We start from the raw sequence: 25,834 nt of genomic DNA, 5'->3' as shown, positions 1-25,834 counted from the left end.
AAAATACCTAAAAGTAAATTTAATTAAGGAGGTGAAAGACCTGTACACTGAAAACTGTAAGATATTAAAGAAACTGAAGATAAGTAGATATTCCATGTTCATGGATTGGAAGAATTAATATTGTTAAAGTGTCCATACTACCCAAAGCAATCTATAGATTTAATGCAATCCTATCAAAATTTCAGTGGCAGTTTTCACAGAAATAGAACAGTCAATCCTACAATTTATATGGAACACATAAGACCCCAAACAGCCAAATCAATCTTGAGAACAAAGGCATCATGCTTCCTGATTTCAAACTATATGACAATGCTGTAGTAATAAAAACAGGTACTGGCATAAAAACAGATCAATGGAGCAGAATAGAGAGCCCAGAAATAAACCCACTCCTGTCTGATCAGTTAATTTATGAGAAAGGAGCCAAGAACATACAATAGGGAAAAGACAGTCTTCCATAAATGGTGTTGGGGAAAGTGGACCACAAACTTACACCATACACAAAAATTAATGCAAAATGGATTAAAGACTTAAATGTTAGACCTGAAACCATAAAACTCCTAGAAGAAAAAGTAGACAGTAAATTCCTTGACAATAGTCCTGGATTTGACACCAAAAGCAAAGGCAACAAAAGGCAACAATAAACAAGTGGGACTATATCAAACTAAAAAGATGCTGTAGAGTAAAGGAAACCATCAACAAAATAGAAAGGCAACCTGCTGAATGGGAGAAAATATTTGCAAATCATATATCTGATAAGGGGTTAATATCCAAAATATGTAAAGAACTCATACGACTCAATAGCAAAAAGAAAATCTGATTAAAAATGGGTAGATGATATTAATATATACCACCTTTTATTTACCCATTCATCCATCAGTGGACATTTAGATTGTTTCCATATCTTGGTTATTGTAAGTGACGCTATAATTAACATGGGGTGCATATATCTTTTTGAGTTAGTGTTTCTGTTGTGTATACACACATATACAATGGAATATTATTCAGCCATAAAAAATAAAATCTTACCATTTATGACAACATGGATGGGCCTTGGGCATCATGCTAGTGAAATAAATCAAAGCAGATTGGTGGTTGCCAGAGGCTTGTGGAGGGGTGGTGGTGGTGAAATGGGTAAATGAGTCAAAAGCTACAAACTTCCAGTTATAAAATAAGTCACGGGATGTCATGTACAGCAGGGCTACTATGGTTAATAACGCTGTACTGCATATTTGAAAGTAGATTTTAAAAGTTCTCATCATAAAAAGTTCTGTAAGTGTGGTGACAAGTGTTAACTAGACGCATTGTGATTATTTTTCAGTATTTACAAATATTGAATCATTATGTTGTACACCTGAAACTAATACAATGTAGGCCAGTTAAACCTTAATTTATAGAGAAGGTCAACCCAAAGCAGGGTTGGAGCCTGATCAAAGCAAACCCATGGAAGAAAACACTTGAGACAACTGACATTTCATGTTTCCAAATTAACACAGGAGAATCTCTGTCTTTTTTAGGTACAGACTAAATCACTGATGAAATCACAGGTCTGGGCTTGGCTTCACCATTATCTTGTGTTTGGGGCTGTTGCGGCAGGGAGGGATGAGATGGGTAAAATGAACTGGGCGTAAGTTAATGATTGTTGGAGGTGGATGACCAGGTTCAACATATTCTCTACTTTTTGCATTTAACGTTTTTCATAATTAAAAACAGAAAAGGAAGCATAGTAGTGATAACGTTAAAAAAAAAAATGCTTAAAACTCAAAGAATCACCGTTCTCCTGTTTGAACGGTGGGTTCAAAAGGAACTGAATTCCTCGAAGACCTCTGGGTTTACGGTGCACTATTCGATAGTTTCCTAAGGAGGATGAAATGCAGAGTAAAAGCGGATCAGTTCTGTATTTAAGAAATGCTAGTATCTGGTTTTCTTGATAGTACTTCACTGGCCCATCAATCACCTAAATTTAGGAAGTTTTATAAAGGCTATGACTTTTTAAAGCACTTTAAAGATAAACAGATAAGTAAGCCTGTATTTAGCACCTTGTTAGGAAGTGTCACAAACTCTCATTTTAATTTGACAAAAAGCATATGAATTAGGTGGGGCAGAAAGGACTACTTTAGGGCTCATGCTGAACTGAGAGGGCTGAGACAAGTGGCACCCCCACCAAGTGCTTCTTTTCCAGTTTTAACTACAGTAAAAAGAGGAAGGAAAAAAATACAACTTAGCAGAAGTACTCGTTTTTATAAAAATGTGTTTTATTTTAAAACAAGTGTATAAAAGTAGAAATCACATACAAAAATACAGATTACTCTGACATGTTAGCAAAATAGCTTTTGGCTGGACTTGAGTTTGGAAGTACTATGTGTTTGAGGGCACCCAGAAGTCAGAGTCCACCCGGATCCTGTCCCCAGCCCTTGCCACTAATCTGTAAACAATAATCTCAAGTAGTATTTAGCACTTTTGAACTACTACAAAACTGAAACATAATCAGTTCTGGTATAACTACTTTAAAATGTTCTTCCTTAGGTCTTGGCAGATAAGGGCACTTCATACCGTCGTTTCTAACATTTGGAAAATCTGATTTAAAAAACGTTAATAGAAATGATGGGTTTTGGCTTTTCTGTTCCATTTTGGACATATGGGGAGGTCCCATCTATTTAAATAAGAAATTAGTGTTTTGTTTAAGTAGAATTTAATCCGTTTGCTTCTATGTACCATCCAAAAAAAAAAAAAAAAAAATCACTGATGCTGTCAAAGGTTCAACACCTGAGTCTTAGCTTTTCTGCAGGTGCAAGCTGTGCTTACTGCTCTGGAACTACAGGACCTACCCCTGCTTCTAGTGTGTGCATTTCCGATTGAGAGGAACAGGCAGTTCTTAGGGGACGTTAGGTCCAGTAACCTTATAAAATGAGTAGTTTAAAACAGCGATTGTGGAAGACACAAAAAAAGGGGGGGGGGGATTTAAAAGACTTGATTCCAGAGTAATATAAAAATAACTTCAAGAACCTCAGCAACACAGGCAAGCGGCAGGCAACTTCAGTTCAGCATTCCAGCCAACATTTCAGGAACAGAGACTGGGTACTAGCACCTTTCTAAAACAAAGCAAGGCATATAAAAAGCGAAAGAACCCCCGCAACATCATTTGATCATAAAGTTAGAAGACCACCATCCTATCTCCTCAGCTACGTCAGTATTCTGGGAGCACAGTACTTTAAAGGATACTTCATTAATGTGCATTAGCACATCCTTCAGATCAACCTGTCACAGAAAACTGCCTCCTGAGCCTCCAAATTCTGTATCTGCGATTGGTTGTTTTTTAGGTTTTAAGGTGAATTACCCAGGACTACTTGTTCTGAGTCTAAATGCAAATCCAAAGGCAAAGTTGAAACGTGCCTCTTTCTGTTTCCATCCACAGAATGACTGCCTCAAACCGACTATCCTATGATTCTGTTCAGCTCACAATGTGAATAATAGCTTATCATTCTTCCAGTCTATGTCTCATAAAGCAATACTGGAAAATTAAATAGAAGAAAGTTAAGTTACTATATAGATCAAGAAAATGCTTTGCTTGCTGGTGAATTGTAAGTTCGTTTCTAAACAGATTTAAGAATAAGGGCACTTGGAAGAGATGGCGCAAACTTTGCTCAGAATGGATCTTGAAATGACAGGCTCACTCTCCTGAAATTTCATAAGGCCCATGGCGAGGCTCTCAGAAGCATGGCAGTGACAGAGCTTTTATAGTCATTTAAGAAAAGCAACACTTCATAGTTTTCCTTCTCAAATGCATCTCTAATATACTTGCAGAACAAAGGCAAAGGGAAAACCAAGAATAAAAAGGGCTCCAGCAACTGGGCTTCCTGCCTATTTTCCCTGATCCCAAGAGAAAAGGAGACACCACCTTGCCCTGAATATTTCAGAGACAACTGGGCTTTTGCAGTGTCAGCCGGCATCTGATGCCCCATATCTCTGGGTGGCCTTTGGTGCCCACGGTAGGCCTGGCGATGGTGGTGAAGTGGGAACCATTAATCTGGATGTGAGGCAGGGCTTCCTGTAACAGCTGAAGGGTACCATCTGGCACGATTCCAAAAACTTGTAGTGTTTTTAGTGTGGGAATTTCTCCAAGTTCACTGGAAAGGAAGAGAGAGACTTTCAGAGTAGCGGTATCTATGGAAACCGTTCCACCAGAGTTACATGACCCAGTTTCGACAATTTGTACCAGACTATAAAATGCAAACTGAAAACGTAATTTGCAGTTGACGACTTAAGAAAATAGCAAAGGTGACTCCAATGGTGAAGCACAGGCCACCGCTCGGGCAGCATGGCCGTAGGAAACAAGCCAGTGCCTTCTGCCGAGTAACAACCAAAAAACTCCAAGTTGGTTCATTTAAAATCCAACCATGTTCGCTTCCTTTCTCCAGTTTTGATTGATCCTGGAAGGTGTTGCTGTGTTGTGAGGACAAGCTAGCAAGCTGGCTATGGGAAAAGGACCTGCTTTACTGTAGCACCAGTTGGAAACCACCAAAAGTTACATGCAGTTTAAGGACATGAACTTGATCTCAGGCTCCCCATCTCAAAAGATGTCAGGGGGTCGACAACTTCTTAATACTGTTAATAGTCTGCAAGTCCATTATATGTGATAGAACCTAACAGTCCTTCAGGGTATTTCCGACAGGGTTAGGCAGTCGGGTACAGATGGAGAAGGGGGGATCAGTCACGCCTTTAGAGGAGGCAGTGGCCATCTTACCTCTCCTACATATCACACATACCACACGCATAAGCTAATCCTCTTAGGTGTTTCATGGGAGGTGAAATAGAACTCTGTCAACAGTGACATTCTGGTTCATAAAAAAAGGGAGCTCATTTACCCAGTCAATACTTTTTGGTAATGATTCTTTCTTCTTAACCCAGATCTGAGAAATCCATCTCTCTGATCTGTATTTGCTCCAGATTGGGACACACAGTACAAAGTCTCAGAGAGGGAATATTTGGTTTGGAATTTCAACAAAACCCCACTGCAGATCAATGAACAATATCAATGACCTGGAGTTAGGGGCATCCTTTAGATTTTCATATTGCCAGTAGTTACTTAAGAAACAAACTTTCCTTATAATAGCTGTCACCTTGCCTCCAATTTTTCTTCCTTCCAGCCTAGTCTATATACCAATGTCCAAGGCACCTTCCAAAAGCCTAGCTCAGATTACGCCCCCCCCACCCCCGCTCTGAAACCTTTGATACTTCCCTGGTGTTTGTGGAACCCCAACTGGTCAGCCTTAAGACCGTCTGTGCCGAAACTGCTCACCCAGTCTTCCCACTACTCTAGTTGTATTTATTCTACATTCAACAAAGCGTCTTAAACGCCAAAGATATCTCATATATGTTAGCTAAATACAACATGAAGGGTAGTTTAGGAAATAAAAGTACTACCCAAATAAAATAAACATGCCTGGTGTTCACAAGGGGACAACAAGACATGGAAAGACATTTCATCTTGAGAAACTTTTAAGGATAGAGTACTGGCAAACTCATCTTAATGGACTCACAGGTTAGCCTGTGAGCCTAAAGAAACACTCTCTTCTACCTTCAAGTTCAAGGAAAGCATCTCTTTTCTTCTTTCTGTTCTCACTCTGTTCTGGTGGGTCTGACTTGCAACTAAACTGGTGCCGTCTCTCTTATTTCAATGTAAAACTTAGATAAATAAGTCATAATAATGCAGGGGGGGTTCACACCCAGGTGTGACTTCAGACCCGCACCCTTAACGATCAGTCACACAGCCAGCAGGTATCACTAAGCAAGTGTTATTATCACACTGGATAAAAATAATAAAATGGGAGGGCTCTCAGCCTCTTTTTAGCCTCTGCTCAAGAAGCAGCATTTGGAGATTACCTGCTTAGCTCCTTTCTCTCTGTAGAGAAAGAACAAAAGCACGACACATGGATAGAGTGCCTTGAGATAAGCAACCCAAAAGGAAGGATCTCTGCACTCCCCAGGAGGCTACACAGGCACTGAGGCTGAAGACCAGGTGGCAGGGACAGGAGAGAACAGACAACGGGGCAACGTTTTTGGGTGGATACTAGAGGCTCCCAGGAGTTGTGGATGCTAGAAGGGGCGGGAGGTTTTAATAGGAGTCCCATGCATATGAATTTAGACCCTAACATTCTAAGAGCCATGGAAGTAAATACTGGCATCCCTTTCAGGCAATGCGTTTCCACATGAGATGCCAGCTCAGGCCCTGAGCCCAAGATTAACTGAAGTAATTAATTCAAAATATAATTACTGGACTCCCTAATTCTACCAGTTAACCCTGTACAGCTGGAGTATCTGATTTATTCATTAATTCTTGAAACTAACAAGATCCAAACCAATAATCTGAGGACTACATAAATTGTTTGTTCAAATGCACCACCTTCTTTGGTAGGAACCAGAGCTCAGTTATCTTCATTTGGATTGTGAGCTGCACAAGGTCAGCAGCCTCATTCGGGGCATCCTGGCTGGAGTAAGAAAAGACACCTGATCAAGTCCAAGATGCCGACTTCTTGTGGTTTTCAATAAATCTGCTATACATTTACACTTGATATGAGGAAGAATTTTCCAGCCCTTTGGGATGAAAGAAATGAAACCTTTTAAAAATCAAGAGATGATATTTTTCCCAGGGTGACTTGTGTATATATAGCAGCACTTTCAAAAACAAAGATGGACCAGATTCCTTTTTTCTTTGTACTCCCTTGATTTTGTGGAAGTGGCTGAGCAGGTACAAAACCACTCCTAGTAAAAGCTGCCAGATTAGATACAGCTGTTTTGCATCTGTCCAGCAGACCTAGGCTGTTGACCCATTTCAGCCACTGACTCACTATACAGCTTTGGGTTAAGCGGCCTCACTCTTGGCCACAAGCTCCCCTCTTCTCAGAGAGCATCAGACTCTTACAATACTTACCACTTAAATATTTCTATTCTTCCCACTCCTTGACCATCCAGGACAGACAGCACTAGATCATGGAAGTTTTCCTCTAAGCCCAGATAGAAAACTTTTGGAAGCAGGAGTCTGATTTGAAAACTTTGGACAAAACCACGATGGGTCTGCCTCCCGTTATACTCTGAGCTCCCTGGAAGTAAAGGCCGTCATCTTCTTGCTAGTACAGTATTCTAATATTTAAACCTGCTCACAGCTAAATAATAAATGCTTGGTAAATTATTTCAGTCAACTCACCTTTACAAGATATTTTAAGCAATTTTGCCTTGGTTTTTCTAGTTTGCTGGTCCCTCCAAACCAGCTTGTGTTACACTGATAGTGGCATGGCTTTTGGTTCCTGCCTTCTAGTAGCTTTAACAAAACAAAACTACTCACAGTAAAGTTTCAGGTATGATGTCGTAGCACCGACTGAGCGACAGGTGTTGGAGGTAGTTGAGCTGGTAGAATTCTGGGAAGCAGTCGTGGTTCAGCATGACGCTGTCACTGTCATGGAACAGAAGAGAAGATTCACAGCCCGCCCCTCAAAGCCAGCCGGGGAACGAAAAATAGTCCACGGTTGAGTTCCTTCAACTCAACCTATTAGATCCTTTCCTCATTCAATGAGGAATCGTGATTTTTCACTTACTTTTTTCTAAAATAAAAAATGAAAAAAATACCTTAAATCTAGGCGGACAAGATTGGGGCATCTTCCAATTAAGGTAGAGAGATCTAGAAAAAAAAATGATGGTCACTAATAAGGAACAAGACAAAGATCTCTGCTATCAATACTATCATTTATCACTGGGCTAGAAGCTCAAAACAATGCAACCGGAGTCACACACTTAGAAAGAAAAACAAAATCATCGCCTCAGGATACGAGATTTTTCTACCCTGAAAATCCAAGCAAACCACCTCAAAACTATTGGAAATAGTAAGAGAACTGTGCAAACTGAGCAGTTAGCAACAATCCACAGCTTATTTATGTATCAGCAGGAATGGTGTGTGGGGGGGGATCCCATTCACAATAGCAAAAAGCAAAACCAAACACCACTATATAGTTACGAGCCACATAATGTTTCAAAGACGGACCACATATACAAGGAAGGTCCCATAGATCATAATGGAGCTGAAATTCCTATCATTTAGTGACACATTGTTGTAAATGTTGAAGCCAAACGCATGGCTCACGTGTTTGTGGTGATGCTGCGTCAACAAACCCACGACACTGCCAGTTGTATAAAAGTAAAGCACCTACAATTGTGCAGGACGTAATACTTGATAATAAACAACTGTGTTACTGGTTTATGTATTTACCACACCATACTTTTTATATTATTTTAGAGTGTACTCTTTCTACTGTAAAAAAAGTTTTCAGTGTAAAGTATACTAAAAGTACAAAGGTTTCTATTCGAGACTCTAGGCTCAACCTTGCTGCTGCTGTATGCCTCTACCTAACCCTTCTGATCAGCTGCTACCTCATCTGAAAAACGGGGGAAAAACACAGGCCCGGGATGCAATGAGGCAGCTTAGGCAGGACAGCCCCTGGGAGGCGCTCAGTGAACCAAGCCCGCTACCTGATCGCTGGAAGTTCTTCCGGTAGCCGCTGAGGTTCAGCTGGGTGACAGTCTCTGACACGTGCCCCACGGCCACTTGCACGTGTTTTTCAGTGAAGTCAAAGCACCAGGAGAGGTTCAGCTCATCCAGTCTGCACACCAGAGGGACAACAAGGGAAGCATGAGACCGCCGCACAGGAGTGAGTGCTCGAGGCAGCACTGCCTCTGCCGCAGAGGGCAAATACGAAGCCACTGATTTCTCACCATTCCACGCACAGGGCGTCTGCTGCTCTAAGTGGCTACCTTTGCTCACTGAAAACTGTCCCGCCCCCTCCCCGTTGACACACTCCCCTGCTCCTTTACCCCCGAAAGTCTGCAGGGGATTTGAGCCAAGGCCTGAGTGAATGCTGCCCCCTTCTGGAAATGGAGGGGAGGACTCTCCTCCCTTCCTAAGGGCTCAAACCTCAATCCGGAACTGAAAGCAGAAATTCCAGCCCGTTTCTTACCCAACCACCCAGGTTATTAGCAAACAATGACACAGACTGAACAATCACCTGAGATGTTTTAAACAAGTGACTCCTGATAGACACTGATGTTGCAGAAAACTGCTTCATCTTATTTGGCCTCTAACTGGGCCAATGAGGCAAAGAAAATGTCCAACTATTTAACCGTACAGAGAAAATGTAGGGTTTATATTTATCTCACCAATGACATCCAAAAGCAATCTACGTTCATCAGATCATGAAGGAAATATTGGCACAACACTATAAGATATATGCAGAGGCGAAGGGATATTAAAAATGACACACCCGCACCACACACAGTACTGTGTGTTCTGTGACCCATATCTTCCTCTCGCTGTGATATCTGTATCTTGATAGCCTTTATTTATATACTGACATTAACACAGCAGAAAAGATAAAAACAGTTAAGTCTACAGATATTAAAGGGGGGGAAAAAACTCTGACTGTAGAATTAAGTGTAAACAGATTTCTTTCAACCACGCTATTGATAAACGTATTACTACATTTTCCTTTTTAAAATAGTAATACCACAAAAAGGGATCGCTACACAAGCATCCTTTGCAGACTTATTGAACTGGCTCCTGAGTTTGGACAGAAAGTTTAGGAGAGCAAAGGATATTATTCAAATCAAGAGCTGAGTTCGGATCAGCTCGAGAGAGCTCCCAGTTCCACTCAGATGTGCGTGAGGACTGTGCACGCGAAGCCACAGAGCTACGGCCCGGCCTCGGCCTTGCCTACCTGCAACAGCTACTCAGCAAAGTCTTCAGGGCGGACTCTGAGAAGCCGGAGCACCCAGAAAGGTTTAGCCGCACCAAATTTGAATTCTGCGCAAGGTTACTGGGAAAAGAGAAAAGTGTCAAAAGACTCCCATTAAGACACTCTTACTGATCAATAAGCATTCTGAGGAAAGCAGGCTGGTGAGGTGGTTAAGCACCGACAGGCCTTGCAGTCAGCAGCGAGCTTCAATTCATGTCGCGCGGATAATGGGTTTTCAGGTGGTGAACACATAATGCAATATGCAGACGATGTATCATAGAATTGTACACTTGAAACCTATATAATTTTATTAACCAATGTCACCCCAATAAATTTAGTTAAAATTAAAACGTGAAAAAAATTTAAATTCACATCTCACTGTGTGTACTACACCGAGCAGGATGCTCTCTCTGCCTCAGTTTACTCATCTGTGAAATGGTAGTGTCAGTATCTTCTTGGTAGGGTTGTTAAAATGAAGTGGTATAATTAATAAAGGGCTTAACACAGTGCCTGGCACACAGTAAATACACAGGAAACATTCAAGAATGTACTTTTTAAATTAAAAAAAAAAAAAGGCAACAGAATAAATATATTTCCATTTCACCCACAATTGGAATTAACTTGTAGGCAAACTTCTACTTATAAAGTCCCTGGGTTCTTTCAATTAAATGTCTCTCAAATTTGCCCTCTCTACGTTCCCAAAGGCCTCGTGTTAGTGAAACTTAGTGACTAAGAGCAAGTTCTGGGATCATCACAGCCAGGTTCAAATCTTGGTGCTGCCACCTATAAACTGTGTGACCTTGGACAAGTTATTCAGCCTGTGCCTGTGTCCACACTGCAAAAAGGGAACAATAAGAACATATTTTATGGGACTTTGAAGAACTTAGTATCCGGCACACAGTAAGTGCTCAGTAAATGTTGGTGGCTATCATGATTATTACTCTATTTTTTACATCAGGTTTTATCATTTCTCACCTGAGTGAACACAACAGAGTCCTAAACTAACCTACTTTCTTCCAGGTCTGCCTGAGCCTCTGAGGTGGTCAGCGAGTTGATTTTCTAAATCTCAGCTCTGCCCTGTTCCTTCCATTCTCAGGAGCACGCTCTTTACACGCTTCCCTCTTCACAGCCCACGGCGGAGTCGCCTTCTCCCAGCACGGCAGGGCCCTTGCAGATCTAGATCTGATCCCCGTTGTCCGTGTCCATGAGTTTTTTTTCTTTTTTGCTCAGTCCCTCCTGGCCCCCACTAATACCCTCTCCCCCAACCCGAGCTGTCTGCCTGCTCTCTATCTACGAGTCTGTCTCTGTTTTGCTTGTTAGTTTCATTAGCCCCCATATGACTGAAGGTGGTACATGGGGGATAAATGGTGATAGAAAAACAAAACCAAAAACGAGTGGTGGGGGGAAAAAAAGAGAATCTGATTCCTGAGGAGCCTCACGTCCGGCCACCCGCCACGCCCCTCACTGAGCCCTGTGCTCGTGATTCCCAATGACAAGTGTACAGCCACAGGCGGCTTTCCCTTCAAGGAGGTATCTTCAGCACTCAGCTTTAGTCACTTCCTCCAAGAAGGCGGCCCTCCCTACACTTAATTAGGTCTCACTATATGTTGCCACGTATTCACCGACCCAGTTAACACACCGCACTGTAATTATCTGTCCCTCCCATGCAGGAGGCAGGGCCTGTGCCCTTATTTGCCCGCGCATCTCCAGAACACAGCACAAAGCCTGGCATGCAGCTAGCATGCACCTAACGTCATTTGCCTGGATGAGTCCCGGAAAGTTTCTCAGAGACTGAAACACTGCGCTGGATATTCTGAGTCCGTCTGGATATGGACAGTGGGGCACCCCAGTTATACCCAGGAAACGATGGCCATTGTGACATGCTCCGGGCTGCCACTCACTTGACAATGGGATCCGAAAGCTGTAGGCCTTCCAGGCTGAGATTCTGCAGCTTGGAGCACAGAGACAGAATGCCCTGGAGGGTCGACACCTCGATGACCGAGTTCGACAGGTCCATGTGCTGCACGCGGAAAGGGCTGGGCACGGGAGAGAAAGAGAGGCTCTGCTAGGTGGCTCACACAGTCCGTCCAGATCAAAGCCGACCCTGCCTCCTCCCCAGTGAGCACAATCACAAGCTAGACACTGAATGCACACTGCAAGGTTTCACTTTAGTTTTTGCCATAAAACAGATCGCTCCTAGTGAATTCCCATCCTTGCTCATTTTAAACTTCAACAGGATTTTTGCCAAGTCAAGATGTGGCTGCCGATAGAGTCCCACTTAGAGATCAATCAGTGGGCATCGTGAGATCGAACTGGGTGTGGGTGACTAGGATCTTATGCCTAGGATGCCTTCTGGTGAGGAGGAGGGGTGGAGGGCAGTGGCAGATGAAGGAAGAGAGGTTGTGCAGGGGCCGAGTATGATGTTAGATACGCTGATACTGAGGGCCTTGGAGGAAATTCAGGTGTGGGAGTTTCTAGGTCATTGGAAATGGGAATTTGTTTGAAGGAGAGGAATGAGCTACAGATGAGGACCTGAGGGTTCCAGCATACACGTGGGTGCACAGGACATGGCTGTCCAAGGACAGTGTGAGGACTGAGAAAGAAGGCAGCTGGAGTGAGCAAAGGAATATGGGAAGGAGAGAAACAGCCACAGCACAGGGACAAACGCCAGCAGGACAGGAGTGCCACCATCTGGAGACAGAGTGGTGGGAAAAATCACTCGAATCAGGATACAAGTGTCATCCTTCCTCTGTCTTTAGCTTATTTTTCTGTTCTGTATCTAGTCATTCTACTCAAGTCTGAGCTGGCACCAAGCTGTATTAGTAACGGGAGTTATTTCAAAATATCCTACAAAACACACAAAAGGAGGACCCTTCTTCAGGTTGCAGATTTCTCCACGATGGGATCGGAAACCCAAGCTCTCGACCTGAAAAGACTCCTCACGAGCTCTTTTCTTCCTCTGAAACGGGCATTGGGGAAGCAGCCAGGGTGCCCTGGGACCTGCCACATAGGCTCACGGGCCACCTGCTGAGGACCCGCTTCAGAAGCTGCCAGGCACCTCTGAGCCAGGGAGGAGCCCAGCAGTCACCCCGAGTTAAAACGCGTTAAACAGGGAAGGGTGTCACTGAACCCTGTGCCCCGTGACCCCCATAGCAAAATATGCAATTAGCGTCCCACACCGCACAGACGGCCTGTTGCAGGCTCTGTCAGGTTGGACGTAGGGGGAAAAAAAAGTGTTGATCTGTTCCCACCTCGAGATTTAGAAATAAGTCTTTCCCTGGGATTCGTCTTTTTTACCTGAAATGTTCAACTAATGGCTGGTCCACAAATGATCGCGGGCAGCAGAAGGCAACCACCCCTTGAGACAGCAGCCGCCCAATCACTTCTGGGTGCAGGTTTTTGCCTGTGAGGTCCAGGGTCTGCCACAGAGACTCGTCAAACCTGGAAGAGACGAGGCGCTCGGTTTGGCAAGTTGGGGGCACTGGGTACTGAGGCTCTCGGGGCCATTGCTAATGAAGCGGATGAGCCAATAAGTTGCCTCCCAACTCTGAAGACACCTTTGCTTTGAAGTCGACTAAACTAGTTATGACATTTTCAAGACACTGTTGAATACGTCTTGGCTATATCATGGATGAGCTTCCGTGTTCCTCTTTTTACATATTTCTACTTTGATGCTGTCATCAACCACCTAATGCAAGGATCTGGACTCAGAGAATAAAATTCCAGCGTTCAATTCAGTTTGGTAACTTCAAAACTGATTGCTCCGAATGCCTGACTATTGAAGTGAATAGGTTCAAAATGGCCACAATGATCCCTCTTGCCATTTCTATTAAGCTAAACAGGTTACCACAGTTACCCCAAATAATGTGTCAATACAGCTACAAGTGGGACACTTAGCACTTTATTATGAGCTATGACTCTTGGACATCTACCAGGAAAAAGTTATAGTTCAGCTCTGTTTTATAATAGCTCTTAGGTGCACGCACACACACACGCATAGAAATGCACGTGTATATATATTAACTAACGTGAAAGGAAAAAAATATCACTTAGATTTTGGAGTGTTTCTAACGCAAAAAAGGAGGAACTGATACTGAGCACACAACCAGGGAGCTTAAACAGCCACAGATTAATTCCATTTGACAAAAAGGAAACACGAGATCAAGCACACGAGGGAGCCTTTGAAATGCCTACCAGAATTATATGTTTTGACACTGCCCGAAGTGAGCAGCCCACTGGCGAGGGCTTTGAAATAATTCTGCCTAAAGAAATTGTCGATGTGTTGTTTGATCTCTGTTATTAACTTGCTGACCGGCTATTTCGAGCCAGAACTTGCCCGTGCAGCCGGATACTTTGGTCAACAAGATGTTTAAAGTTTCTTAAGGGAATCTAAGTGCAGACACGAGTTATCTCGTGACCGGTCAGCAAGAAGGCAGGGCCGGCGCCGGCGCATGAGTGCTTTCTGAATGGGCGTTGACTCCGCACGATGAGGACGAGGGGGGGAAAAAGAAAACCAAGTGGGGTCGCTCGGCTGGGAGGAGCTGAACCGTGAAGACCGAGGTGTCTTATGCCCACCACCCCCGAGTGGAAAGGAAGGGGCTCCTCCTGTCTCGCCACGGGGGTCCTTGGTGTGTGAAGAGAGAGAGCTGCCCAGGGGCTCGATGGGGAGAAGGGCTAAAGGTGGAAAAACCAGCCTTTTTGGCCGCCTCCGGCCTGTTCCTGCCTTTCCAGCTCACCAGGGCTCTCCACGTGCAGCTCACGGCCCCCACCTGAAAGGCGCTGTCCCCCGACCAGGAAGCACCAGCACCTGCGGCCGCCACGTGCTGACAGCTTCCAGGGCCGGCCCCGCGCAGGCGGCATCTGTGTATCCGTCTTCACAACTGTCCTGTCCCGAAGGTGCCTTATTCCCACTTACCTACTGGGGATGAAGCTGAGTGTCGTGGACTTCCCTGGGCCACCCAGAGCCGCGGCGGCAGGGGCTGGGCCCCGTGCCCTCTCCCCCCCGCACCCCCGCCCAGCCCAGCAGCTGCCTCCTCTGTAACTCCTTTGCCCAGGCCCAGGGCAAAGGGGGTCTCAGAGATGGGTAAGTTTTCACCTCCAGGTGAAATAAGACGCTAAGTACTTATAGAAACAGGAAGATACTTGTTTGCTTTGTGCTACTCTAGCTTTCTGGGTTTTTAGTCTCATCAGACCCAAATGGTGAGTAAACTGCCCTTCTCTCCCCGCTCCCCATGTGCCAGGGGGAGTGGGCAATACTCACGCTAGGTGGTACCACCTCTTACAGACACAGGAGACGTGGAGGAGCTCGGGGAGGGCCAGGCAGGAGAAGATGCCCAGGAGCAGCTCGTCTGGGAGGGAGTCCCAGGAAACACCTTCAAGAAATAAAAAAGTGTTTTCCCATCACCACTGCTTTTACTGCCAAGTCTACTGACTCTTTTCATGCACGCAAAGGATACACAATATTCAGCCTGAAACAGGAATATAACGCTAATCAAATTAACTCCTTCTCTCGATTGTTTTCCTGTCCACCCGCTGTGTAGGCACCATGAAGTAAGCCCCGTATTTTCTTGGCAAAGAAAAGGGGAAACCATGAACGCTTTTCACAGAACTCATCCTTCGGTGCCCGCCAGGCAATCTTTGGCAAAGGCTCAGAGCACGTCCGCAGCCCTCTCAGAGGTCATACAAGGTCTGACGTATCGTGATATTTCTGGTCGCTAAGGATTAGGTGGAGGGCTTATCAAGTAGTGACCTTATTTAAAAGGCAATGGGCCTTCCTCTCTTCTGTCAGGTTTACAATTTACCTAGAAGTGTAATATCAATCATCTATTAGTCAACAAGTATGTACTGAGCAGGGGTTTCAGGCGTCGGGGAGAGAGCAGTAAACAGGGCAGACAAAATAGGAAACAGGCAATCACACATAAAAAAATTAGTAAACGACATGATGTGTGAACACTGATGGGTGCTATGCATAGAAATTAAGCAGAATAAAGGAGACGATGGGGAGTGTGGTGGGTGCTCAAGGTCTGGACACAGTGGGCAGGCAAAGCCTTGGAGAGATGGCGATCAGCAAGCAGAGGCTTGAGCAAAGCGAGGGAGTCGGCCCTGTGGGAGTGGGGGGGGCGGTGTTCTAGGTGCAAGGAACAGCATGTCTGCTTTGAGGAACATCAAGGAGTACAGTGCAGGGGGTAAAAGACGAGGTCATGCAGGGCTTTCTTTGTCATGATTGGGTCTTTGGCTCTGACTCAATGTGCTGAGCAGTCACTAGAGGGGCCTGAGCATAGGAGTGACAAAATCTCGATCTCCTGGTAAGTTTAAAAAAGAAAAAAGTTACTATAGCTGCTGTGTTCAGGAAAAAATGGAGGTAGATCGAGGAAGACCAGTTTTCTTAGTCTCAAAAAAAAAATCTCTAAACAGCCATCCAACAAGTAGTAAACGCTTACATATATGACAATGGCCAAGAAGGAAACAAGGGTGCACCAAAGAAATACTGAGAGTTGTCAGATTCGCTCAAAAACTGGCCTTCCCAAGCTCCTGCTACCTTCCATTGATCTACACCAATTTAGAGCCAGCCTCTCCCCTCCGTGACGGTTAATTTTCTGTGTCAACTAGACTGGGTCTAGAGTTCTGGGCGAGTCAGTGAGGGTGTTTCAGGCTGAGATTAACATCTGAATCCGTAGACCTGATAAAGCAGAAGGTCCGCCCTGTGTGGGGAGGTCTCATCCAATCCAGGGCCTGATCAGAACAAAAGCCTAATTAAGGAAGAGCAGGCTCTCTCCCTGGGGCGTGGCTCTCCAGCTTGCAGACCCTGGACTGGAACCTACACCCCGGCTGTCCTGGTTCTCAGGCCTCAGGAATGCAGATCGTGGGTGGGACTTTCCAGCCTCCATAATTCCTAACTGCGTGAGCCAATTTCTTAAACTCAATCTCCACCTGTCTCCTACTTGTTCGTTAGTTGTCTCCGGAGAGCCTGCATATACAGCCCCCCCCCCCCCCCATTTAAAAGGGGCCAGTATTTAACAGTGACTGTACCGGGCTCCTGAGGACCTGAGGGAGAAAGGTGAGGCACAGGGCGGCTGCTGCCTCCAGGCACATTCCGAGCAATCTTCCCAATCTTTCTCAAACAATCCTGCCCTTCCCTCCACTAGAGCCCTTCATTGCTGTCCCCCCAAATATTTAGCCTAAAGTCTATACCAATCAGCATGAAGTTCAAAGCTTTCACGTTATGACCCAATATTTTTCTATGTTCATTATCTAGAAGTGTGTCCCAGAGATTTAGTTCTTTGTAATTCTTAGAGTCATTTGCGTTCTGCCTGTATATGTTGTGTCCACCCCCGACTGCTATTAATTTAAAACCAATTGCTAGTAAAGACCCCACTCCTATGAAGACCTCCATGACAGCACCAAACACAGGTTTGGTTACAATTTATTATTTACTTTCTCATCTGTCTGGTCTATCACTAGACCACAAGTTCTTGAGAACAAGAATTCATTTAAAAAAAATCTTTGTATTCCCAAGAACTAGCACAGTGTCTAAAACATTCATCCATTCGTGTACTTATTGAACATGTACTATGTGTTGCGGTCTTTTCTAGGGATAAAAAGATGAATAAGGCACGGCCTGCTCAGAGCCTGAGACACACAGACAAGGGAGGAAATTTCAATGAAGTATCATGATAGGCAGGGTTCAGGGTGCTGTGCAGTGTATGGGGGTGGAGCAGTGGTCAGGGAAGCCTTCCTGGAAGAGGTAGCTTTTTTGAAGAATGAGTAGATGTGCTGTTGCTCAACGCCTGCCCCCCTCTATCTACAGGACAAAATTAAAGGCTCTGAATGCTAGGGGTAGAGGGATGAAGGCAGATCATCAATGTTGACCCTTGACCAAGACCCGGGGGGCAGCTAGAGATTACACTGAGGCTCCTCAGCATGGCAGCCACCCTCCTCACGTCACCACCACAAAGGTCCTCCAAGGTCAGCATACACAGAGGTCGAAGGTCCTCAAACCAGGCTCCTGCTCAGCTCCCCTAACTGGAAAAAAGTTGATGGACAGGTTTTTCTCAAGTTTTTCTTCCATTAAGTCTTCTGAACTCCCTGACCTCTGCTGCCTCTTGTATCTGGAGATTAGATTGTAGCATTTGATTTGGCAAAAAAATTACATATTTTGAATCTAAGGTTGAGATTTCACCATGATCTGCAAAGACCATCCTGGCACCAGGTGCCTGACCCCCCGAACCCCCCGCCCCCAACTAGCGTAAGAACTGCTGCAAGAAGGAAGAAACTTTGATTGGAATTCAGCAATGCTGCCGCCAAATCCATGAACCTTGGGCAGGTTACAGGTTACTTAACCCCCCAGGCTCAGTTTCTTCATCTGTAGGAATGGGGATGGAAAGATGATCTCCAAAGTTGTTCTCTGCGAAGGTTAATATATGGGAAAAGATTGAGCGGCAGAGTCTAACTCTCTCTCGTCTCTCTTCCTTTCTTTTCCCCACTGAATCTGCACATTTTCTTCTTGGGGCCTCTTCAATGCTGCTTCAAATTTTCACTCTAAGGTGAAAAGGGAGGCATAGTGTGATTTACCAAGACCCCCAAACCACCCTCTAGCTAAGCTTGGGATCCCCAGAAGCAGGTCCCGAGGATCGGAATTCAGGTCATTTCTTTAGGAAGTGATCTCAGGAAGCCCTGGAAGGAGTGGGGGGCGATGTGGAAGGGAAGGAAGCCAACTCTGTTAAGGAAACATGTTAGTCAGGAGGTTGTTGCTATGGGCAACGGGTTCAAATCTGCTGGGGGCTGCAGGAAACCACCCCAGAGCTGTCCCAGCAGAGGGCATGGGTGCTGGGGTATTAATCTACCAATGCTGTCAGTCACCGGTTGGGGCTTCTGGGAGGGAGGCAGGAGTGCTAACTCCCCAGCACACCTGCGTGCAGGAGAAAGCTGTGGGAACCATGAGCTTTAAGGGGCTATGGGTGGGCCACTGAAGCGTCCACTAAAGATGGGTGGAAAGAAAAGTAGAGAGGCTTGCTCTGTGAAGTACAGGGCAGGAGAAATGAACAAACTTGGTGCTTCCTATTTTATTGGGAAGACATAAGAAATCCGGAACAATATACAGATAGGTAGTTAAAATGCTAGGAGGAAAGTTTGGCATAGCAATGAATGCAGAGGTCTGCAGAGGGCAGCAAAGCCAGGCAATGAAGCCACGTGAGCAAGAGAAGCCTGGAATTACGGCTTTGCATTGCAACTTCCATCTTCACTGCCAACTCCTAGGCATCCTTCAGATCCTTATTAAATGTCACTTCCTTGGAAGAGCACTCCCAGGTCACCACCACAGCCCCCATGCCCAGATCACGCCCAGCACCTAGCACAACGCTTGGCACACTGCAGGCATTTGCTAAATCTTTGCTAAATGCATTATACCTTTTACTCTCCCCTCATGCAAACTGTGAATGAGCTAAATAAAAAAACATATCCTTGAGGATTTAAAAAAAAATTGTCACTTACTGAGAGACCTAAAAGTCTCAGGTATTTAGTAGAGCAACCTAATCTTTGCAGTAGCCCTTGTACTAAGTAGCATTATCCCATTTTATAGATGAGCAAACTTGTCTTAGCCAAGCTAAAGAATCTAGCCAAGATGATATTGACCATTAGGTGACAGAGCCAAAGGTCCAACTCGGTTCTGTTCTGTCTGTTCCAAATCCCACAACCCCAAGGAAAGGCGTGGAGCCATAAGAAGTAGGTGTTGCAAGGCTGGCCAGGAGGCAGAGGGCACTGCAGGTGGGCACACAGCACCTGCAAAGGAATAGCTTGGCACTGTTAGCATTTGGGGGGGAATGACGCTGAAGACAAATCAGGGCACAAAGGAAATGTCCTATCAGAACATAAGCAGCCTTTGAGGTGGGGGAAGGGGCTCCAGGAGAAGATGCAACTATGACAAAAGGGGCAAGGTCACACAACTAGCTGGTGGCCTAGTGGGAATTCAAACCCAGGTCTGACTCCACCTCTCATGCCTTCTTTCTATCCTAGGATGCTCTAAGATTACATGCTCTCCCTGTTCTGAGTACTTGATGTTCTAAGAGCTCAGGAAAGGTGAGAATTAAACCTGACTTTCTATGAAAAAAAATCCCCACAAAAAAACGACTTCAACCAGGGCTGGGAGGGAGAGGTGGAGAGGAGAGGGTATGAAACAAAGATGCTGAGAACTATCAAGGGCTTGGCTACCAGATGGAAAGAGAAATGGCTCAGAAAGTGTGCCAGCAGCCAAATCCCCAAGGCCCCACTCAGTTGACCACAGGGCCACGGTGATTCTAGGGCCCCTGGGTGGGGGTGTCGCAGCCTAAAATTGGCTGCTGCCCAAGCGGATGGGGGCAGAAGTCTGCCTTCACGTAGCCGCTCTAGCGGCGGTACCCAGGCCTGTGATGTGCGTAATCTCATTTGCCTTGCCATATTTAATTCTCAGAACAGCAACCATCTGTTTCCTGGATTCCTGGCTGCGCTGCTGGCTGGTCTGTTTGCCCAGAGCGCGTGAGAAAGTCCAGAACAGGTCTTTCCTCCCCTGGCCTCCTGTAAACCGCCCAGGGCTGCTCAGGAAGGGAAATCATTCTTCAGCCCAAGGCCTCCAGTCTTCAGCTCCATGGAAGCCGTTGGCCAGACTCACATCCCTGCCAGTCATCACCCATCACCCGTGGCCACCACCATTTCCACAGCCCTGAGGTGCAAACCCAGCCATCCACCCCTTGACTCATCACTGCCCATGCCTCTCAACTCCTCCGGAAAGAAATGCTCATTGGAGAGTTGTCTGAGTTTCAGATCTTTGCAGGATACGGAACTCCTCTCACTCGACCTATTTCTTTCTGGGAACATCACATACTCAAATTCAACTTAAAACACTGCGTCATCTTAACCATAAACAAAACTTTGACTCCACTCTCCACAGATAAACTATACTTGAAGGGTAAGCAGGCCCTGCCGCTCATGCCTACTGTTTTTTGTGTATTGTTTAAGGGTGAGGGCTCAACTCATGTCTGTCTTTGCTAGCTTGTTGTTAAGTAGTAACAACCCAGGCTTCCTTTCTGGGAAGCTACAGATTCGGCCATCTGAGATGAGTTTTCCTTCCTCTTTCCACACGTCACAAAAAGAAAGAACACACTAGATCACGCTAGCTCTTGGTGTTTTTGTTTTTTTGCTATGTGGGCAAAACTGAAGAAAGCAAAATACAGCAAAACCAAACCAGAGGTGCTCAGTGATCCCCTCTGCCCCACAACCCTAGATTTCTGTGAGGCTCGCTCACCCCTGGAGTGTGGGAAGAGCAATGGAGAAACCATGGAAATAGCGATTTGGAAAATAAGGTACAGTATATAAGCTCTATGAGAGCCAAGTTTTTCGCCTGTCATGTTCACTGCTGTGTTTCTAATCTCTAGAATGGTGCTCAGTAAGTCTTTGCTGAACGAACGAACGAACGAACGAATGAATGAATGAATGAATGAATGAATGAATGAAAGCTACAGAGCAAAGAAAGTGCCTGGGAAGGTCCCGTAGAGGATCTAACAGCTGAGTTTTGAAAGATGCAGGCTGAGATTCATTGGTGAGTCGTGAAATCAGTCTAGTTTGACCAGCACTGTATTTTTTTAAAAAATTATTTTTATTGATTTTAGAGAAAGAGGAAGGAAGAGGGGGAGAGAGAGAAACATGGATCAGCTGAGCCCGTACCGGGCATGTGCCACGACTGAGAACCGAACCAACACTGTTTTTGAAAAATGGGATGGAACAGAATAGGAAGTACCTTAGTAAAGGGAATATGGTTTTATGAAATATCTGTTTTAGATACCCAGGACTGCAATGTAAAATATATTTCTTATTGGTTAAAAAAAAAAAAAAAATTGGAGGAGCTCTGTTTGCCTGGGGCTATTAAAGCAGATTCCAGGTTTAAGGAAGGACTTCTTGGATCCGTATCTCAGGAATTTTGCACTTCGAACAAGGTCCCTTGGGGATATCAGCATACTCTAAACTTTGGAGTCTCCAGTCTGAGAACTAGTGTGGGGTCTGGAATTTGAAGCAGTTTAACAGCCACGGGAAAGTGATCAACAAATTAGTTCAACAGTGTTTTCGTGCATCCTGTTTGGAGGGAGAGGGGGGAAGCAGCAAAGACAGGACAAGGGCAGGCATTTAATGCCCACAAATAAAATGTAGTTGTCCTGTTTCTGCCTATCAATGACCTCACTACTGGCCATTTCTTCCAAACTCCTTCCACACACTCACCCCAAGGGCCAATCAGGCTTGTCCTGGTACGGGTTGGTCACATAGTGCTTATCTTCCAAAGCAGACAGATAAAGAGGGTTTAGCTGCCAGATGTGAGCCTGGCTTGGGGCCTGTAGGGAGAGACTGCTGAGGGAAGAACCAAGAGAAACTCACAGTCCAGGGCCACTGTCATCAGATCTCTAGGCAAAGCAGGTGTGGCCTGTTCTACCCTAATCCTGGCAGAGCTGTGCGCCACCTGTCCTGACAACTGCACACAAAACTCCCTGGAATGATGATCCAGTACACTGGGGGCCCGGCCCCGGGAGGCCCGCAGGGAACCCACCACACCAGCTGCCCTTCATCCCCCATCACTGACTTCACCTCTCCACCCAGCCCCCACACCAGCAAACCGGTCTACACTGCGTGCAATTAACTCCACCCGTACAATGTATGCTATTACTTCCCTCCCTGCCCCGCTCTTCTCACTTCAGACATATATATTTGAAGTGAAACTTAACAATCTAGCCCTTCTCTGGCCTCCTACACATCGGGTGGCCAGCTTCTGTCTCTTGCTGTGAGCTCCTCTCAATGTGTATTGTCTTTGCTCCTCAACTTGACTTGCAGTTGCTAGAAGACTGCAACCGTCCCTTAACCTTGTCGTTTCCAGAGGGTCTCTCTTAAAAGATGTCTTTTAAATTTAGATCTGTGTGTGTGTGTGTGTGTGTGTGTGTGTGTGTGTGAGAATGCCGAAGGACAAGGTGATCATGCTCCACGTTGAAAGAGATCAGCACCAGACAAAACTGGTCAACATCTGCTCATTTTGCACCGAGTGTCTTTCACCACGTTTGGGTGGTCAAGCACCAAACGGCTAGTGCTGCATTCCACACACTAAGTACAGCAGTGACATTAAGTTCTGAAGGGAAAAAACCCTACACTAACTGGGTCAGACCAGCCGCATTAAGGACAAAAGAAAAAGTGAAGCAGCCTCCCGAATGGCTGTCGGAAATGTTGTCGACCAAATTAACTGGGTTTCCTTCCTGAGTGTTACATGCAGGCGGCGTGCTACGAGCTTCACGGGCATTCTTTCATTTAATCTTCACAGTAGCCTAGGAAGTGGGTATTTCTCCATTTCACAAAGAAACGAAGGCGCGGGGAGCCCCAATAACTTCCTAAGGCTGGTGACCGGCAAGATAGGGACTCAAACCCAGATATGTCTGACTTCACCATAACCCTTTACTGCCTGTCTAACTCAACTCCTAATGTAGATTCCCAGACCATAACCTGAAGATTCTCTTTCCTAAAGAAAGGATCAAAACCCCCAAAACCCAGATTTTTTTAAAGCAAAACAAGCACCTCTAGCCTGATCTCCCACTACTCTCCCCTTGGCTCATATCACCCTTAGAATAGAGCTTTCTTCTTGATCCTTCAACAAACAAGACATGCTTCTGCCCCAGGGTCTTTGCAGTGGTTGCTCCCAAGGCTTAGGGCTCTCTTCTCCAAGATATTTGCACGGCACATTCCCTTCCCTCCTTCATGCCTTTTGTGTAAGGCTCACTGTCCAAGTGAGGCTTTCCATCAATATGCTGTTTAAAATTTTCATCCATCTTCCTACCCCAGGACTTCCAATCCCTCTTGGCTTGTTCAAAGTTTTCTTTTAGGCGTAGCACTGATCACTAACATACTACATACCATAGTTATTATGTTCACTGTGTCCTCTCTCTAAAACACAGGCTCCATGAGAGTACGAATGTTTATGTTTTGTTCACTGCTGTTTCCCCGGCACATAGTATGTGCTCAGCAAATACTTGCTGAATTAATGTTTTAAATGATTTACTAGCAAGAAAAACTGATAACCCCAGGTCAGTGCACTATGGGTTGGAGTACTCTTATAGTTCTGATCCACTCTGGGAGGTACTCAATCACCTGCTTAAGAATGGGAACGGAGTCTGGCCAGTGTGGCTCAGCAGTTGAGCGTTGACCCATGAAACAAGAGGTCGCTGGTTGGATTCCTAGTCAGGGCACATGCCTGGAGCTGTAGGCTCAATCCCCAGTAGGGGGCATGCAGGAGGCAGCTGATTGATGTTTCTCTCTCTCTTATCGATGTTTCTATTCTACATTTCAGTCAGTCCATTCTAGCTCTGGGGGATGGGTCTGGGGGGGATGAGAGCTTGAGAAATATTTAAAAGACAGGGAGAAAAGATTCAATCATTGGGTGGATGTTTGGGGATGGTGGGAATATGACTGATCTGCAGGTTTTGGGGCTTGGTGACTGAACAGAGAGTGCTAGCAGTAATGGAGACAGAGCATAACAAAAGAATCCCATATGGGAGTGGACCTGGTTAAGTCTCCTCCACTTAGTTTAACATCCACTTTAGCAGTACTTTGACAAATAAAGCTCAACCAGGGGCATAAAACAGCAGAATACAAACTAAGAGTCCTACAAGAAGATCATCACGTGTGTTCCCATTTTTCATTGCACTGAGCTGGCCTTTGAGGAAGCAGATTACTTTCTAGGGAAAAAGGCAGGAATATCTTCTCATGGGTTAAAATTTCACATGGGTTAGAAATCGACTGAGCACTAGAAGATATATACCTACCAAGATTCCTATAGACTTCATTGACAATGAGTTGTTCCGCTTCTTTGGAAAATACCTTCAGAATTAGGTGATTTTAAAAGGGCCCCATCCTAAAGATCCCCAAACAAAGGTTTACCAACAAGATAGATCCACGGACCCCCCCTTCCAAGACTGACAGTTTTACCCTCACACCTTACCTGGGGAGTTCTCTCGATTTAGCTTGGGTCTGCGGATGATCACAAAGTCCTTGTCATTCCCTTTACTCTTCAGGCGTTTTCTTGGGGGGCTCTGCGGGTGGCCCAGGTTTGAGAGCAGTTCCTGGGGGATATTCTCACTGTCCACCCCCTCCTTCTCCAGGGCGGAGACCCCCATGCCTGAGAGCAGCTCGGAGGTCTTGCTAGAATCCCATCCCCAAGTGAAGCTGGTGGTAACGTTGCTAGACTGGTCTGGGATCTCCTGGAGGTGTTTCCTGCAAAAATGCACAATAGCCCCTTTCCTTTGAGGAACACACCCATAAATAATTGGTAGGCCTAAAGGAAACTGTAAGTTATGCAATGTAAAAAACTTTCACAGCAGCTAACAGAACTGCATTTTTTACATGCCGGCGGCAAGTTCCCAAGAATGAAAGAGAAAATAACCGAACAAATCGAAAAGGCTTTTTGATTTACGATTCTGATTATGCAGAAGGCCTTATAAAGATTTTTTAAAGTGGAGGGAACAGACAAGGAAAGACGGAGGGAAATCATACAGCGATTCAAATCAGCAGCAGGCAAGCCCAATAGGGAAAGGCAAATAAAACCACACTCTGATCCCCGCACTCAAGCATCCATCCATCCACGCGCTCCCCAAAGGGGGCTAAGAAACCATTCACATTTCAGCATGAGCAACAATTTTAGCAAGCAGCAATATTCGTGGCCTAAATGAATTAAAACGGTCCATTCATATTCTGCCCCTTTTTGTAATCAGTTTACCGGTGCATGGCGTCCACTAATTCCCGGATTTTAAATGGGTGCGTTTAATTGCGGATTTGCCCGCCTCCCGGATTCCCGCTTCGGAGCGCGGCGGGCCGAGGCGTGCGGCTGCGGCCCCTGCAGCTAGACCCGCCAACTCCAGCAACGTTCCATCCCCGCCGCGCGCGCTCGGCTCTTCTACTCGGGCTCCGCGGCCGCCGTCCGCGGCCCCGCAGCCTGCTGGGAGTTGTAGTTTCTGCCCCGCCTCGCAGTCCGGCGGGCTTCCCCCACGACTTCCTTCCCCTGCGGC

General features: G+C 45.5%; 1 protein-coding gene across 3 annotated transcripts; it reads right to left on the bottom strand.

Moving 5' to 3' along the window:
- Positions 1 to 1,632: 1,632 nt before the first annotated feature.
- On the bottom strand, positions 1,633 to 25,799 carry SKP2 (S-phase kinase associated protein 2). Of its 3 annotated transcripts, XM_081132979.1 has the most exons (11): positions 25,546 to 25,799; positions 24,772 to 25,043; positions 15,037 to 15,148; positions 13,074 to 13,217; positions 11,678 to 11,812; positions 9,759 to 9,857; positions 8,518 to 8,648; positions 7,621 to 7,672; positions 7,340 to 7,447; positions 6,401 to 6,485; positions 4,036 to 4,124 (listed from the first exon to the last, which is right to left on the bottom strand). In XM_081132979.1, the coding sequence occupies exons 1-11, from the start codon at positions 25,551 to 25,553 to the stop codon at positions 4,122 to 4,124; spliced, it is 1,149 nt and encodes a 382-aa protein (XP_080989105.1). In that variant the 5' UTR covers positions 25,554 to 25,799; the 3' UTR covers positions 4,036 to 4,121. The 3 variants fall into 3 exon arrangements, with proteins under 3 accessions (XP_080989104.1, XP_080989105.1, XP_080989106.1); XM_081132978.1 differs by lacking the exon at positions 6,401 to 6,485 and having other exon boundaries at positions 1,633 to 4,124; positions 25,546 to 25,795; XM_081132980.1 differs by lacking the exons at positions 4,036 to 4,124; positions 6,401 to 6,485 and adding an exon at positions 6,494 to 6,591 and having other exon boundaries at positions 25,546 to 25,798.
- Between the last annotated feature and the right edge of the window lie 35 nt (positions 25,800 to 25,834).

Source organism: Miniopterus schreibersii (genome assembly GCF_964146895.1).
Source record: "Miniopterus schreibersii genome assembly, chromosome: 3".
In the NCBI taxonomy this organism is placed as follows: domain Eukaryota; kingdom Metazoa; phylum Chordata; class Mammalia; order Chiroptera; family Miniopteridae; genus Miniopterus; species Miniopterus schreibersii.
Note: the sequence above shows the minus strand (reverse complement) of the source record. Positions and strands in the feature narration are given on the sequence as shown.